The sequence below is a fragment of the Arvicanthis niloticus genome, chromosome 20, assembly GCF_011762505.2.
Source record: "Arvicanthis niloticus isolate mArvNil1 chromosome 20, mArvNil1.pat.X, whole genome shotgun sequence".
NCBI lineage: Eukaryota > Metazoa > Chordata > Mammalia > Rodentia > Muridae > Arvicanthis > Arvicanthis niloticus.
The window spans coordinates 16,413,056-16,430,292 of NC_047677.1; the positions used below are offsets into that span (position 1 = coordinate 16,413,056).

Below are 17,237 nucleotides of genomic sequence, written 5' to 3' on the forward strand. Positions count from 1 at the left end.
CAGGAAGGATTGAGTTTGGTGCCAGGCCATACCCGTATCTATAATCACATCCATATACATAATCATATACATATGCATAATCATACAATATACATAACCATATACATATACAAAACAACAAAAGCCAAGCAAAATTGATAATAAAACCACCTCTCTTGACCATACATTTCTTCTGTTCATAGTCAAGTGTTTTTCAAGAGTTACTTGTAATCACTCTCTGAACTCGCGTTATTCTATTTACAGCCCACATCCATTAAGGAGAGGGAGACAGAGTCACATAGAGATTTAAAATGAACTGTGGCTGTGAGTGTGAATAGTGTAGCGATAGCTTTCTCACTGACTGTCGTGAGCCTTCCGCGATACGGGATGCAGACTAGCCATGAACTGCCTGCCGTTCTTCCTGTGTGACTTGTGCTTCATGGGCCAAAATGGCTGCTTAAGCTTTCCAGCCAACAAGACATGAGAACACTAGAAGACTTCCTGGAAGTCCCGTCGGACCCTTCAGGGCATATCTCATTAGCTGGCCTTTAGCCCAGAAGACTGGGATGTGTAGCTTTTACTGCAGGACACTAAATGTCTGACAAGAAGCTGGGGACCCTATTTCTAAAGAAGTAAAGGGAGAATGACACTTAGTGACCAAGTACAGTTCTCTGCCATATCCCAACTGTCTGCTTTTTCATCTCTACCTCTTCACGGCTGCTCATCTTGCCAGAATCACAGAGTCCCCATGTCTCTAAGTGCATGCACACTACTGAATTCTCACCACCTGCTTCTGCAGTGTTTGAATCAGATAATTGCGCACTCCTAGGCACCTTCCCTGTTCCTTGTCATGACAGTGACTCTTGGGGCAGTCCACGGCTTTCATCGCTAGTTCTAGCCCTTCCTTCCAGAACCAGCCTCTAAAGAGCAGAGCCATTCAGAGCTGGGTCTGACGCCTCCCACGTTGTCCCCAGTGATGAAAGCCCCAGATCCCATGGCTTTGATCACCGTTTGTCAAGTCTCCACCTGCAGCTCAGTCAAAACTCTCCTGTGCACTCTAGACCAGTACATCTGGTGACGACTAGAAGTCTCGGCTTTGGAGTCTCTGGGTCACAAGTTCAGCAGGAAAAGCAGGACTCAGCCTCTACTCCTCCACTCTGACTCCTTTTGGGAACAAGGCGCTGTCTCAGCAAATGGTATTGCCAAATATCCAGTTGACCTGCGCCAGAATCTGAGTGCTATTCTTCCTTACCTAAGAACCTTGTTAATTAGCTACATCCCATTATGGAGTAGCTCTCAGTCTACTCACTTTACATCCCAGGGACCAAGTCTCCCACAATCCCCTTTCCCTTGGTCATGTCATCCCCGGGCAAACACACACACACACACACACACACACACACAGAGAGAGAGAGAGAGAGAGAGAGAGAGAGAGAGAGAGAGAGAGATCCAAAGTTTGACATCCTCACTTGAATTAAATGCTAAGGATAAGTTGTAATAAAAGTTTGTGTTAAATCTGGGTCTGTACATCGCAACAAGAGATCTACTTTGTTTTACTTTTTACTTTACAGGGCTTAGATCCCGGACCCACTGCTCCCTAAGTTCTGCTTCAACATTGTCAAGATATTCTCACCAACATTTTTCAAAGACGCATTTTATGGGCAGTAAAATGACAAGAAGGATTCAAAGACCAAAGACTGTGAGTGATTAAAAAGCTTGGCTATTTGTAGGAAACAATTTTTTAAAAAATTGTGCCTGGTGTTATGAGTCTGGGATAACCTCGAACTTACATTAGAATGATTCTATATTAGAATATTATCTAGGTAGTTTGGATCTGTTTTACACAGCTCTAGTGTTAAAATAAGCCCAAGGGCATCTTCTGGATTACAGCTCACTCACTGGCTCTGGAAATCAGTACCAAAGCCTTGCTGTATTCTCTTTTTGTTTCTTCTTTAATCATCTACAGTAATTAATTACCAGTATCGGTTCCCTTATCTGAATTCCTCCTGCCTCTATCTTATTTATTTATTTATTTATTTATTTATTTATTTATCTATTTGATTGATTTGCTATGCATATGTCATATATATATGTATATGTATACACACACGTAATATATATACATATATGTATATACACACACCATATATATATATATATATATATATATATATATATATATATATACACACACACATACATACATACATACATACATACATACATGTTCCAGCATGCACATGCTGAGGTCAGAGGTCAGGGGACGCACCGAAAGATTGATCCTGGAAATGAAAGTCAGGCCATCAAGCTTGGCAGCAAGCACCTTTACCTGCCGAGCCAGTTAATGGTTCCCAACCTTTCCTGGTGTTTCCTTTTGATTGAAAGTGTAACTCTGCAACTGTCAGTCTGGTTTTGGATAGAAGTTCATTGCGGCATGGAAAACATAGAGTTAAGAAACTGAGGAAAGAAGGTGGGAGCCAGTGAAGCCTTCCCAGATCAGGGCTGCGTTGCTGTGGTAACCCTCCCTCCCTTCCTCCCTCCCTCAGCCTCTGTGTAATCATCTTTCCCTAAAACATGAAACTCTAATGGAGGTGTTCTTAAGTGTCCACAAGGAGTTGGTTCAGGGACCCCCATGATACCAAAATCCACCGGTACTTAAGTCTGCTATATAAAACATAGCATTTGCATATTGAATAAAAAAAAACAAATAAAAAGGAAAGCACATGACTGTTCCTAGGTATGGTGGAGGAGAAAGTTTAGTATAGATATGTAGGAGAGCATGGCCAGAGGCAAACACATCTGGGTGAGTCTAGAGGGGACATGACCCTGGGGACAGCCAAGAAACCCAAAAGAGCAGATAAAAGGGACAGGTAACTAAAATGGTTGCATTATATAAGGAAAGGCAGCTGGAGGAAGAGCAGCCCAGCCCCTGGGCTAGAGAAGTTTAGGGTAGGGGGTAGGGTATGCCAGTCATATCCTGTAACAGCAAGGCTGAGGGATGCTGGGAGATCCTGGAGGCCATATCTGCTTTGATATGGTAAATGGGCACCTCAGGCATTTGTCCCAGGTTTGAAACCTAACATATATGATCTGCACACAACTTCCCAGATACTTTAAATCACCTCTTGATCACTTCTAATATTTAAGCAATGTAAAATAGTTATATCAATTAGGGAATATTGACAGAAAAAAATCTATACATGCAGTACAAATTTGATCATTTTCAAATATTTTTGGTCTGTACTTGGTTGAGTCCATGAATAGAACATGGAGAAAAACAAAAATAAGTATATTTGTTTTATTTGTAAAAGAGAAAAAAGATCACTTTTTGTATGGACAAAAACAAGACAGTTCCTGATTCGGTCCTTTATGCCCCTTCTGAAAGCTCTGCGTACTTTGTGGGTGTTGGTGGTCATAGCCCTTGTAGTTGAAGAGGCTCAATGGAGACCCACTGTGTGTGAGAAACTAGCAGGGCAATGGAGTAGGGCAAATTATTTGTTGACTATCACCAAATCAACCCACTAATAAACAAATATAAACTACTAAATAAACTAAAATAAACCCTACAACTAAGTATAGTGTGGTTCCATGAGTATGGATGGGTACAATAGGAACCCCAAGCAGGAAATTGAAGGCCAGGCACCACAGAGCTGAGCTGAGCCACTTCAAGCCTATCTGTGGTATGACTTCCTAAGCTAGGAGTAGACAATTGGACAGAAAAACACTGACTGATGGACTGTAATATACATGCAAGTGATTTTCTCAAAAAAAAAAAAAATATAGTGCAGTTCTGACACAAAAGGTAGAATACTAAAGAATGTTTAGGTTGTTCTAGGCCAGCAAGTCTTTTCTTTTTACTTGGAATTGCCTTTCCACAGATGGATTCATTCTTGACTTTATGACAAGAAGGCCTCTGGACAGAACCACTGATGTTAGTCTCAGGGGTAGCAGCTCCCTTTGCTATGTTATGAGAATCCTTTGCTACCTTAAAAAACAAAACAAAAAACCCATTACCAACTTGTTATTACAGGTACCAGTTAAGCATGACAGAGGGACTGAGGATGGTTCTCTACCCAGTGTGGCAGAAAATGTTCAACTTGCAACTTTACAAGCCAAAACAGCTCCATCTGGGATTTCATTCAGACCTGAAAGGTAGTGTGTGTGTGTGTGTGTGGTGTGTGTGTGGTGTGTGTTGTGTGGTGTGTGTGTGTGTGGTGTGTATGGTATGTGTGTGTGTGTGTGGTGTGGGTGTGGTATGGTATGTGTGTGGAGGGTGTGGTGTAGGTGTGGTGTGTGGGGGTGTGATGTGCGTGTGGGGGTGTTATTTCTGTGTGCATTTAGATGTGTAAAGATGACCCTAGCCCTACTAACCTTTCCATCCAGCTTTTCTTCCTAGTGTGTGACAGTCAGCCCTGAAGGACCGAGATGAACTCATCTTGAGTGTCCCTCCCTCATGAAGCCAGCTTTGGTCCCAGATCTGAAAGCATTCAGGCTTTGGTTTGCATTCTACAAGCTGTTTCTGGCTACTGGCAGCCCAGCAGTCTCTCTCAGTTTGAATTTTGAGTAACAAGGTAGGGAGGGAGGGTCATGATAGTGGACTTTAGTGCTGACTTGTCTTTACTAAGACATGAAGACCCAGGACTGGAAAGCTGGCTTATCTGGTAAGAGTGCTGGCCCCTCCCAGGACCCCTGTTTAGTCCCAGCTCCTACCTGTAACTCTAGTTCCAGGGGATCTGATGTTCTCTCTGGCCTCTGTGGATACTGGGCATGCATGTGATACACAGACATAAATGCAAGCAAGCATACATAAAAATAAATAAATAAATCTTTATAAAAATAAGTGAAAACTGTTATTGTTCAATAAAGATTCGTCTAAACAAATTTCAAAGCATTTTTCTTTTACATAAATTGTAGCGTGAAATACAAAAAAGCAATCTACACTATGTCGGCAAATGCGCTGGCAGGCCTCTGACCCGGAGTTCTAAAACCTCTCTACCTAGCTTGCCAAGTTAGCACCTGCGGGTCACTGCCACATCAGCCCCACAATTCCAAAACTCCCATGGCCTTTTGGGGTGCACTTCTTGCAAACCCATGCTTTGCTGCTGCACCTTTCTCTCTGGAAACCAGTTGAGTCACCACATGAAGGAAAATACCACACAGACTTAGTTCAGAAGTTGTAGGAACTCAATCACTGGGCACAGCAACTAGCATCCTAATTTATAAGCCATTCTAAGTTAAATCCTCCAATGGCGAACCCTGGCAGATCCACCATCTAAACTAGAGGCCTCTTGCTAGCTACATTTTTCCTTTAAGCTCTCCCCATCCAAAAGCAAGACACCTTTTTCTGTCTCTCCTCTTCTCCCTGACCTGGAAGTCCGGCCTACTCCTCACCCAGTGATTGGTCCCCTAAAATCTTTATTCATTAGGGGGAAGGTTCACAGGAAGTCAACAGGCAGCCCCTCTTGGGGAAGCAGAATTAGCATCAAAATACAAACAGCACCAGGGCTATCCACAACACTTCCCCCTTTCTGTCCAATTAAAAGCTCTTTTAATTTCAGATATAAATTAAGCACAACTATTACCATTCTGTAATTTCTTTTTTTTTTTTTTTTTTTTTTTTTTGGTTTTTCGAGACAGGGTTTCTCTGTGTAGCCTGGGCTGTCCTGGAACTCACTCTGTAGACCAGGCTGGCCTCGAACTCAGAAATTCACCTGCCTCTGCCTCCCAAGTGCTGGGATTAAAGACATGCGCCACCACCGCCCGGCCATTCTGTAATTTCTAAGGTACAAAATACACCTAACACCTAGTCTATCATTTTTGTCAATTAAATAGAATACTCTGTTATCTATCTTAACCTACAAATCTATGCTATGTCCTTGTTAGCTTGTATATTATCTGAAAATTATCTTTTCAATGTTAAATAGCCTGGGTTGGCTATGAGACTATAGCTAGTCTTTTAACCCCATCAGAAATCTGAGAATGACCAATATTATCTGAAAATATAGGAAGCCTAACACAGCTTCCAGAACTGAGACAAACTGCAGAGACAGCTGCCTACCTATATAGCTTCAGTATGTCAGGAAGTTGGAGCATCATTCTTCAGCCTTCTGGCCCAGGATAATTTGACAGACCTTTGAAAAACAGGAATTATTAAGGACTAGCTCATTGTCTTGGCAGAACTAAGCTGTCCTACAGGTCTGCAGGAGAGACAGGCAATTTCTGCCCAGTGGCCACCTAACCTCACCTGGAGGCAGAGGTGCGCAGCTGCTGCTTTGAATCCAGGAATGGGGAGCTGTTAGGAGCAGACTTGTCTCAACAGCAAGCGAATAAATAATATTAAATGTCACATTCTGTGGGTTTCTGATGTTTTTGAAAACTATTTATGTTAAGTAATCTGGACTGTTATCCATTAACCATTCTCAGCTGTTTCTAATTAAAATATCTTAAAAACACCCTAACAATAAACTCAGAGCCATGAGTTTGTTATCTGGCCCTTAACTTATAGGTTTAATCATCATAGATCAGTTTGTAATGGCATTTATCGAAGGACTGGATCCAAGCCTTGCATTTTTTTAATTTTTTTTATCAATAGAAGAAATTTATAGCAATGAAAACCTTGATTCTGTACCAAAATAAATTTTGTACCAAAATAAGGGATTATGATTTTAAGTTAGTAATTATTTTAAAGATTTTTACCAAATAAAATTATAACTACACAATTAATTTTAGTTATCTCCTCCCTGTTCAAATTGTGATCATTCTAAAATTACCCAGAGCCGGGCGGTGGTGGTGCACCCCTTTAATCCCAGCACTTGGGAGGCAGAGGCAGGCGGATTTCTGAGTTCGAGGCCAGCCTGGTCTACAAAGTGAGTTCCAGGACAGCCAGGACTACACAGAGAAACTCTGTCTCGAAAAACAAACAAACAAACAAAACAAAACAAACAAAAACAAAAAAAAAAAAAGAAAAAAGAAAAGAAAATTACCCAGAAAGACAACTTAGAATAACCACCTCCAGACCCCCAAGTCCAGGGAACTGGGGCGATGACTCTGATTATGGGCATTAAGATATCTTGTGGGGGTCATCTCTGATGATGACTGTGTCCTGACTGGATCCAGCTGAAAGTCCATGAGATGAGGAGTTCAAGCAGGTCAGTTCAGCACGTCTAACAATGAGAGTCACCAAGGCTGTATATTCTGTAATATACAAATCTCAAAATAAAATTTTAGTATCATCAAGATAACTTTTTTGTTTGATTCTCTGAAATAACAGTTTTTAGGGGGGCTCTCTTTGTCATATCTGATCTATATAACTCTGGAAGGTGTATAGAAAAACCTTTAGCTTGACTTTTCTCCCAGGGGAATAATATAACCACAAAACTCAAAATCACAACGATTTTGAAAATTAAAACAATCTAAAACAAATGAAATAAACTTAAATATTATATGAGCCTATTTTTAAGCTTTTTTATTTTGTCATGTCAGGAAATTAATCCAAATTTCCCATGGAGCCCACATTCAAAGAATATGAGTTTTTTGTAGACCTTAATATACCATCTATCTGTTATGTTCTCTATCTGGAGCCATAGACGTTTACTAATTAATATCTGTTTATAGTATGTAATTATCATTGCTCTCTACTTGGAGTCAGTGGCTAATTTTCCCTATCCTAGTTCTAAACCATGGACAAAATTCTCCACGTGATTTGGACAAAATTTGTATATAAATATACCCTAAAAGCAAGTAATCCCAATTTTATAAATTTATAGTTCAATCAATATCTGCCAAGAAGTAGGCAGCTTCCATTCTTCGGTTATCTGACTCAGAGTAACCATCTTGTCTCTTTTTACAGTATGAGACCTCAGAGCCCCCCCCCCCTTTTTTTTGTTTCAAGGTTCCCATGCTTGAGTCATGTGATTTGGCTCTGCTCCACTCACCAAACCTCTAAATTTCTAACTAAATATTAAATATAGGCTAAGACTCTTGAATTTTTAGTGGATTTTTTCCCCCACTTTGGGCACCATCTGTAGTGTGAAATCCCAAAAAGCAATCTATGCTATGTCGGCAAGTACATTGGTGCACCTCTGACCCAGAGTTCCGAAATCTTTCAACCTAGCTTGTTAAGTTCTCACCAGTGGATCCTGGCATATTCATTAGAGGAAGGTTTACAAAAAGTCAACAGACAGATCCTCTTGGAGAAACAAAATTAACATCAAAATATAAACAACATTAGGGCTATCCATAAAAATAATGTATCATCCTTTTTTATAGCTTTTTCATTTCTTGGAAAAAAATATGTGTATGAGTGTTTTTGCATGCATGCATGTATATGTATGAGGACCACATGTGTGCCTGGTTCCAGAAAAGTGAAAAGAAGTGAACAGATTCCCTGGGACTAGAGTTGTACATGGCTGACAGTTGCCGTGTGTGTCCTCTGCAAGGGCAAGAGTTCTTAACCACTGAGCCAAGTCTCCAGCCCACTGTAGCAAAATCTTAATTGAATTCTTTTTCTTGTTCAGACTAGAAAATCTATCTTGGGAAAGAGAGACAAGTGGGGGGGGGGGATGGGAACATTCACATTCATAAGTTTATACATTACTGTAGTTTGGGTCTCAAAGGTCTCCCAAAATGTTCACTGTATTGATGAGATTTTTGTCAAGTTGATATGTGCTAGAGTCATCTGGGACAAGGGACAAGCCACTGAGAGCTGCCTCCATTTCATTAGCCTACGAGCATATCTATAGGGCATTTTCTTGGTTAATAATTGATAGAAGCCAGTCCACAGTGGGCGGTGCCACCCCTATGGAGGTGATCCTGGATTGTGTAAGAGAGCAGGCTGAGTAAGCCATGGAAGGCTAGCCAATAAGCTGGTTCCCTCTGATTTACATTCCTGCCTTGGCGTCCCTCTAGATAGTCTGAAACCTGTAAACCAAATAAATGGTTCTCTCCCCTCATATTTTAGTCAGTATTTTAACTAAGTAACAGAGAGGCAAACTCTAAGACAGCCTTCCTCTAGGGAACTGAAGTGAAGGCTACCCATTCACCACTCTGTCAAAAATAAAAATAAAAATTAAAAATTGACTATTTTGCACAGACTCTGAAGGAGGCCTGGCTTAAATGGGACGGACTGGTTTATCCAGTAGCAGCCACTTCAAGGCAGCACAGCATCCCAATCAGCAACATGGGCATTGTTGGCTGGTTTTTTGCAAACTTACTGTGAAAATTAGGCCAGAGAGTAACAGAAAGGCTAAGTTCAAACAGCTGGCAGCAGTCTCACTGAAGAGGGTTTGGGCTTCCGCAAAGAAGGGTGTGGTTGCTGAGGAGATGAGCATCGATAAAAAGCTACATGGCCAGTCATACAGTCGAATACTTATAGTCACTGGGGAGTGGAACTCTAACAGGCTGGATTAGGAGGTGTGGCTTTGCGGAACATGCCACCCTGCTCCCCACCGTAATAATGGACTGATGTTCCGAAACTGCAAGCAAGCCCCAATTAAATGTTTTCCTTTGTATGAATTGCTGAGGTCATGGCGTCCCTTCACGGCAATGAGAGCAGTGACTAAGACTATGGTGGGGTTGAGTTCCAAATGTCACCTTTCTTACCTCTGCATGGCAGCAACACAAGCCCCTATTGACAAGACTAGTAGAGGTATTTTCGCCACATATTGTTTTTTTTTTTTTTTTTTTTTTTTTTTTTTTTAATGTGAACATGTGTGTAGTGCATGTGAAAGCCACAAGGGACCAGAGCCACTGAAGTTGGAGTTGCAGGCAGTTGTGAGCCTCCTGACATGGGTGCAAGTACCCTTAACTGCCAGGGCCATCTCTCTAGCCTTTGCAGATTGGATTAATTTATATGAGCCCAGGTAGCCGTTGTCCAAGGTCTTACGTCACTGAAAGATTAGATGCTCTAACTAGGGATGATTTCAGCATCCCTAGTTAGAGCATCTTACGGAAACTCAGACCTCCAGCTTTACCGACTCAAGACTGAAGAAATGTGAGAGGCCATTCTCATTACCTGAGCTACTCAAGGCTACATCCTCTAACTTAGAACATGTGGTGCTATCTCCCGACTGTTGTCAAAACTGAGAACTCAGGGAGCTGTTGGGAGCCGCAGTGATTCGCCATTCCAAGATGGCGCGGGCATCCTGTCCTCCCACTTGTAAACAACTGACTGCGCAGGTGCAAAAGGCAAAAGGCGCGCCAAAGTCACTGCCCATCCCGGGGCGTAATATGGGGTGATGAGTGAACAGCCAATCAGAAGTGAACACGCCACTCTAGGGTATATATAGCAGTGCCTTTCCCAGGCTTGGGGTCTTTCCGCTTCTGCTTATACAAGAAGTAAAGCCTCGTTTGTAGTAACTACCCGATTACTGCCTCCGTGTCCTTTTTCGCATGCGAAGGGGACACAAAAGAGGTGCGCGCAACAGGGAGCTACTGTACCTTTCAATTAGGCTGGCTACTTCCTGATAAAGGGCATGTTGGCTTTATTTGAGATTACCACAGTATTTCCTATGCTACTAAACTGATTCCTTGCTTAGCAGCAATACAATGTAGGGCTGGGGAAATGGCTCAGGGGTAAAGTTATTGCTGTACAAGAGCAGGACCTCGTTTAGATCCTTAGTACTCACATAAAAGCAACATGTGATGGTGCCTACCAGTGATCTCAGTCCCTGGAGGGAGGAGTAGACAGGAAGGTCCCAGGGACTCACTGATCAGCACTCTAGCCAATCAGTGAAGGTCCGAGTACAGTGAGAGACCCTGTCTCAAAAATAAGCTAAAGAAGAATTGAAAAAGACATCTGAGATCAACCTCCATACAAACAGATAGATAAACATGTATTACACACACACACACACACACACACACACACACACACACACACACAGAGCAATACTATGGGAATGTCGTGATGATTGATATGAAGAGACACTGTGACCACCGCAACTCTTATAATTAACTCTTTAATTGGGTGTGGTTTACAGTTTCAGAGGTTCAATCCATTGCCACTATGAAAGGGGGTGTGGCAGCATGCAGGCCGACATGGCTCTGGAGGAGCTGAGAGGTCTACATGTAGATCCCCAGGCAGCGGAAGAGAGAGACTCTTGGCTTTGGCATGGGTTTCTGAAATCTCAAAGCCCATCCCTAGTAACACACTTCCTCCAACAAGGCCACACCTTCCATCCCTTCAAAAAGTGCCAACAGACCAAGCATTCAAATCTATGAGCCTCCTGGGGCCATTCTCATGCAAACTACCACAATGATGAATGAAGAAACCACAAGTACATGAACTGAGTGTGGTGCTGGCAGGTGTGTTGTGGCAAAGGAGGCAGTCCTTATCCAGAATATGTACCTGTGTTAGTGAAGAGGAGTCTCTGACCCCATTCTTAAAGACATGGAAACTCCAGGCCAGTGAGAGACTCTGCCCACCCCACCCCCCTAAAAGAGCTGGGGTGATGGCTCAGTGAGTAAAATGTTTACCATGGAAACATGAAGACCTGGGTTTGAGTCACCAGAACCCACATAAGCCAGGTGCACTAGTGGGCATCAAATTCTAGTTCTCCTAAGATGAAATGGGAGATGGAGACAAGAGAAACATGCAGGTAAGTTAGATGGGCTGGACCATACCTTGATTGGGATTACTTAGCTATGCATAACTCTTGCCAACTACTTAAACCCAAGCCTCAGGCCAAGACCCAAAAAGATGGCCTTTTGGGGGAGGTAGCTTCCTTTCCCCATGTGGCCACAATAAATAAATGTTTCTATTATTGTGTGTTCAACTGGCTTACGGACAGGTGGCTAAACCCAGCTGTGCCACAGAGAACAGGCACCCAAAGTGGGGCTGTGGCTTTAAGAAATCTGTAATTCCTAGGCCTTGGCTGATCTGTGGGAGAAATGCTGCCGTTTGGAGCTGTGTGCTTGCAGAAGGCTGTCTGCACAGCTTACGGTGTGGAAGACCAGAATGCAGACACGAATGAACACAGTAATGCCTGGGCTCATGAGGTTTCAGAGGGTAACATGGACTCTCTTGGGAACTGAGCTAGAAGTCATTCATGTCACCATTTTGGCATAGAATCTGGCTGCATTCTGCCCATGTCCTGAAGAAGTGAATGAGGCTGAACTAAAAGGTAATGAAGTAAGTTATCTTAGTTCTTGTTCTGTTTGCTGTGAAGAGACACCATGACCAAGGCAGCTTATAAAAGTAAGCATTTAATTGAGATATTACTTACAGTTTCAGAGGGTGAGTCCATGACCATCATGTTTGTGGGAGTATGGCAGCAGGCAAGCAGGCAGGTATGGTGCTGGAGCAGCAGCTGAGGCCTTACATCTGATCCACAAGCAACAGTCAAAGAGAGGAACAGCCTGGGCCTAATGTAGGCTTTTGAAACCTCAAAGCCCACTTCCTCTGACAAGGCCACACCTCCCAATCCTTCCTAAACAGTTCACGAACTGGGAACCAAACATTCAAATGTAGGAGTCTATGAGGGGCCACTTTCATTCAAACCACTAGAAGCTGTTTAGCAGTGAAAATTTCAAAACAGCCTAACACCTAGGCTGTCAAACTACTCCTGCCTTCTACCCTTTCTCCAGTGAGAATGAGCTGAATATAAAAAAAAATTATATAGTTTGTCAAGGAAAGGTGTATGACCAAATTTAAAACGCAGACAAGTTTGGGACAAAGAAAGCAGCTATAATTTACTTAAGAGATTAGTGCCACAAAACAGAAATCTCATGTTCTGAATTAGGACACCAGGAATGGAGCTCTGAAAGCAAGACACGCCCCCCCCCCCCCCCCCTTCCATGAGAACTCTACTCTGAGAAAATGCAAAGTCATCTGAAAGGAGAGGTTGATGTGAGAATGCTGTTGAAGGAATCCCTGCTGGAAGGCATCCTAGGCTGAGGTTTGAGCTATGGTAGAAAGAGACCAGTCTCGGTCTCAAGCTAGAGCAGAACTTAGTAGCACCGTCCACATAGCACTGGTTTTGCAGACAAACAAAATGCAAGTTATATGGTCATGAAGGCCCATCCCAACGTCCAAGGAAGCCACGGAGACAATGTATGTAAAGGTCAGATGACCAGCAAAGAGACTGAGAAGCCACTGTGTGAAACTCTAAAGGAGAAGCTTAAGTTGCAACAGAGACCTGTTCTATTTTCCTGTTACTGAGATAAAAATAACAAAAGCAACTTGGGAGAAAGGATTTTATTTACAACTTCCAGGTCATGTTCCATTTTTAAGAAAAGCAAAGGCATGAACCATGGAAGAATATTGCTTCTGGCTTGCTCACAGGTTCATGATTACTTAGCTTTCTTATATAGTCAGGACCATCTGCCCAGGGAATGGTGCTGCCCACAGTGGGCTGGGACCTCCAATACCAATTTAGACAATCTCTCGATTGAGACTCCCTACTCAGGTGACTAGGTTGTGTCAGGTTGACAGTTACAGTTAAGTAGGACATGACTACATTACATAGCCATTTCCTCTGAGTTAAAACATCCCATTGGTAGAATGAATCTCCCTAAGACACAAGAAGTTCCAACTTGATCTGTTTCATCTTAGAGCAGCAGTTCTTAACCTGTAGGTTGCAACTCCTTTGGGAGTCAAATGACCCTTTCACAGGAGTCATGTATCAGATATCCTGCCTATATGATATTTACATTATGATTCCTAACAGTAGCAAAATTATATTTATAAATTTTATGGTTGGATGTCACCACATGAGGAACTGTATGAAAGGGTTGCAGCATTAGGGAACCACTCACTACAGGGAAGCTCCTAAGGAACCAGGAAATAACTCACAAGTCTCAGTGAGTTCCTGAAACTTACACAATTCACACCTCACTTAACCCTGACCACGGTTGTAAGCAGTAGGCTGTTGAGAAGGGAGGCTCTCCAAATTGTCAACTCTCTGCAAATCAGCAGAGAACTCTGGAATGGCAGCTTTTGAGTCAGCATCTAAGCAGGTGGATTGTTCCTTGATGCAGCTGCCTTTGAGTCTACAGTCTCATAATAACCCCCAAATCTACTGCTTCTCCAAATTGAACTTTGGTGTAAGCAACACCATCTGAGTAGACCTTTGTTCGCATCTCCCCAGGAAGTCTCACAGCAGAAGACACCAAGACATGCACCAGGGGAGGCTACAGGTATAAAGCTGGGCCAAAAGAGGCTACGCATACTGCAGCTGACAGAACTGAGAGGCAGGGCTACTCAAATCCACTGAAGCCCCGCTGTCGTCAGAAGCTCCAGATACTGAGAACGAAGCTGTAGTTTTTCTCCCGCTGAATTTGTTTTGCTTTAGTTAATGATCCTTGCTAATCTTCCATTTCTCCTTTTATTTACTGTGCACTGTGTCTTAGAAGCATGGAACATGGTTTGGTTGTACTGGCTCATAGTTAACGAGACTTCTTAGGGTCTGAGGGCAGACTTCATAATATAGAAATGTTGATACTGTTAAGACAATGGAACATTGTACTTGGACTGAACTCGCTTTATGGGATGACCATGAGCATGAGGGTCAAGGGTGGGAGGTAATGGTTTAATGTTTAGTAGTTTGTGACAAGCAGATTGGACTTTAGAATTACCTAAAAGACATACCTCTGGGGACATGGTCTCACAAGGAAGCTTCAAGAAGATTAGGAGAGAAGACCCATTTAAAAGTCCTTTGGAAAAAAGAGGAAGATGCAGGAATGGCGGTGCACGCCACTCTATTGAATTTCCACGCTCCAGAGGCAGAAGCAGGCACAGAGCTTGGAGTTCCACTTGAGAGCTACAAAGTGAAATCCTGTGAAATCTTGTCAAATTGCCACCACCCTCCTACTACCCCAAAAAGGAAGAAAACCTCATGTGTTCAAGTACTCCTTCTCTGCTTTCTGGAGTACTGATAACTAAACAGTTCCTGCTGCCAAGTCTTCCCTACCATTCCGAGGTGTAAGCCAGAACCTTTAAGTTACTTTTGCCAGTTATTTGTTCACAGTAATAAAAAAATTAATATATATGCCTTTAATATATATATATTTAAAGAGACAGGATCTCAAATAGTGGAGGCTGCTCAGGTCACTGGAGAGGCTGTCTTGAACTCCTGACTCACCTCTACCTCCCAAGTGGCAGGATAGGACTTGTAGCTCTTTTCTTTTTTGTGTTTTAGCAAAAGAAAGATTACATTCACTCAGAGAAAGTAGACAAAACATATGAAGTGTTTTTCTAAGGATAAAACTCCTAAAAGACAGCTCCATCTGCAGAGGACTGGGTACTGTGGAGCCTGGCTGCTGCAGGCTTAGAGGCTGACTACCTATGTCAAGCTAGTTCTACACCCTGTAACAGCCATTCCTTGCTGTGTTGGAACATCCTGAGACTAGTAAAAACCATTTGGTATCTAAAAACGAAGAACGTGATCAAATAGCATCTTGGTCCTATACAAAAGCTTCCCCATCTCACTGTAACTGCTCTAATAATATACCCACTTGCCGTGATTATCAATTTTTGTTTGTTTGTTTGTTTTTTCCAAGACAGGGTTTCTCTGTGTAGCCCAGGCTGTCCTGGAACTCACTCTGTAGACCAGGCTGGCCTCGAACTCAGAAATCCGCCTGCCTCTGCCTCCCAAGTGCTGGAATTAAAGGCATGCACCGCCACTGCCCGGCAATTATCAATTCCTTTATTCTGTACAACTTCTCCAATTGCTTCCATGTTGGATCATAGAATTTGGGGTAACCTAAATCTGTAGTTTCTGGACCATGGTCACTCAAAATGGCTTCAGAATAAACTCTTATTCCCTTAGATGACAGCTGCAGTACCTGCATAAACATTTAATATATTAGGTAATAGGTAAAACAAGATCCAGATCCCTGTCCTTAATTGCTGGGGAGCCCAGACAGAAATCAGAGGACTTGCAGAATTCAAGAGGCAGAGATGACAATCAAGAGACACGGGAAGCTGATTAAGTTCCCATGACAGCAGACCAAATCGACACTTAACATGCTTGAAAAAAAACAATGACAACAACAGGAATACATGAACATCCTGGACCTCCCCAACTTGTATCTATCTAGCATTCAATAAAAATTTACCAAGCATGCATCAAAACCAGAAACTACCACTTATAGTGTGGGTAAAAAACTCAATGAAAAGTAAATGCTAAATGTCGACATAGCAATGCTATGTAGACATTAAAAATTACTACTCTAACTAAACACAAGCATACACATACAACCACAAAAACAACTATGTAGAGAAAGGCACCAACATTTTACATCAACTACAGACATACCAGAAAACACTATTGGGGGGGGGGGGGAGAATTTTAATTAGTTTAATAAAAACACAATGGGACTGTAGATCAATTTCTAGCAACCTCTATAAAACTATAACCTCCATCAAGGCAGAGGGTGTGGACCTACCACGAAAAGTTGGAAATCTTTCAAATATGAAAGCCAGAGATATACCACCTTAACAGATCTAAAAACCCAAAAACAAAGAAGACTTCAATACAGCCCCCAATAGTGAAAACATGTATAGAACAAGAGATAACAACAGATTTGTTATAGAACACAATAGATACAATGTATCAAAGTTTACAGATACGTATGGAAAAAAAAATAGGGACCTTAGATTCCATATTTAAAATCATATTCAAGATTCTTTAAAAAAAAAAAGTGCTTTACTATCAATGATGTACTATGAATGCAATGGTTTTTGCATTGAAAAAAATACAAATGAGGTCAGGAGGCAAAATATACACAGGCTGGATTTACCAACAGATACACTAACAACAGCCTAAACACTATTGAATTAAAAAGTGCTAACACACACCCTTCAAGTACCCAAGGGGTGTCTATCTACAGCAAGTAAGGGGGATGGGGAGAACAAACCCTATTCCACCCTCTACTATTCACTCAATAATCTGTGTCAATGTTTTATTGCTATAAAGCTATGTAATTACCAAATGATAAGGCTAACAGGGACCAAGAGGCCTCAATTCTAAGGCAAATCACCGACTCTAACCTTACATCTAGACTTGCAGGGGAGCAGTGAATAACTTTAGTGTAACTCAAGTAATCAAATATAGATGTTTCAGCACAGTATCCAACAGGATCAGACTTCTTCATATGGCAGCACATGGCTCAACACTCTAAACAGAAGCAAAGTTTAACTGCATATGTACTCTCAACTAAAGGGTAGGATGTGGCTGGCAAGATGGCTCAGTGGAAAAAGGTACTTGTCCTACAACCCGTGTTCAGTCCTTGGGACCCACAAAGTTGAAAGAACCACA

At 42.1% G+C, this 17,237-nt stretch overlaps 1 protein-coding gene across 1 annotated transcript in view; it reads left to right on the forward strand.

Moving 5' to 3' along the window:
* Nucleotides 1-4,823, forward strand: part of LOC117724113 (uncharacterized) — a 178,997-nt gene extending 174,174 nt beyond the window's left edge. The window contains 3 exon segments of the mRNA XM_076916959.1: nt 1,551-1,678; nt 4,010-4,131; nt 4,363-4,823. Of these exon segments, the coding sequence (XP_076773074.1) occupies nt 1,551-1,678; nt 4,010-4,131; nt 4,363-4,375 (263 nt within the window). The 3' untranslated portion in view covers nt 4,376-4,823.
* Nucleotides 4,824-17,237: the final 12,414 nt, after the last annotated feature.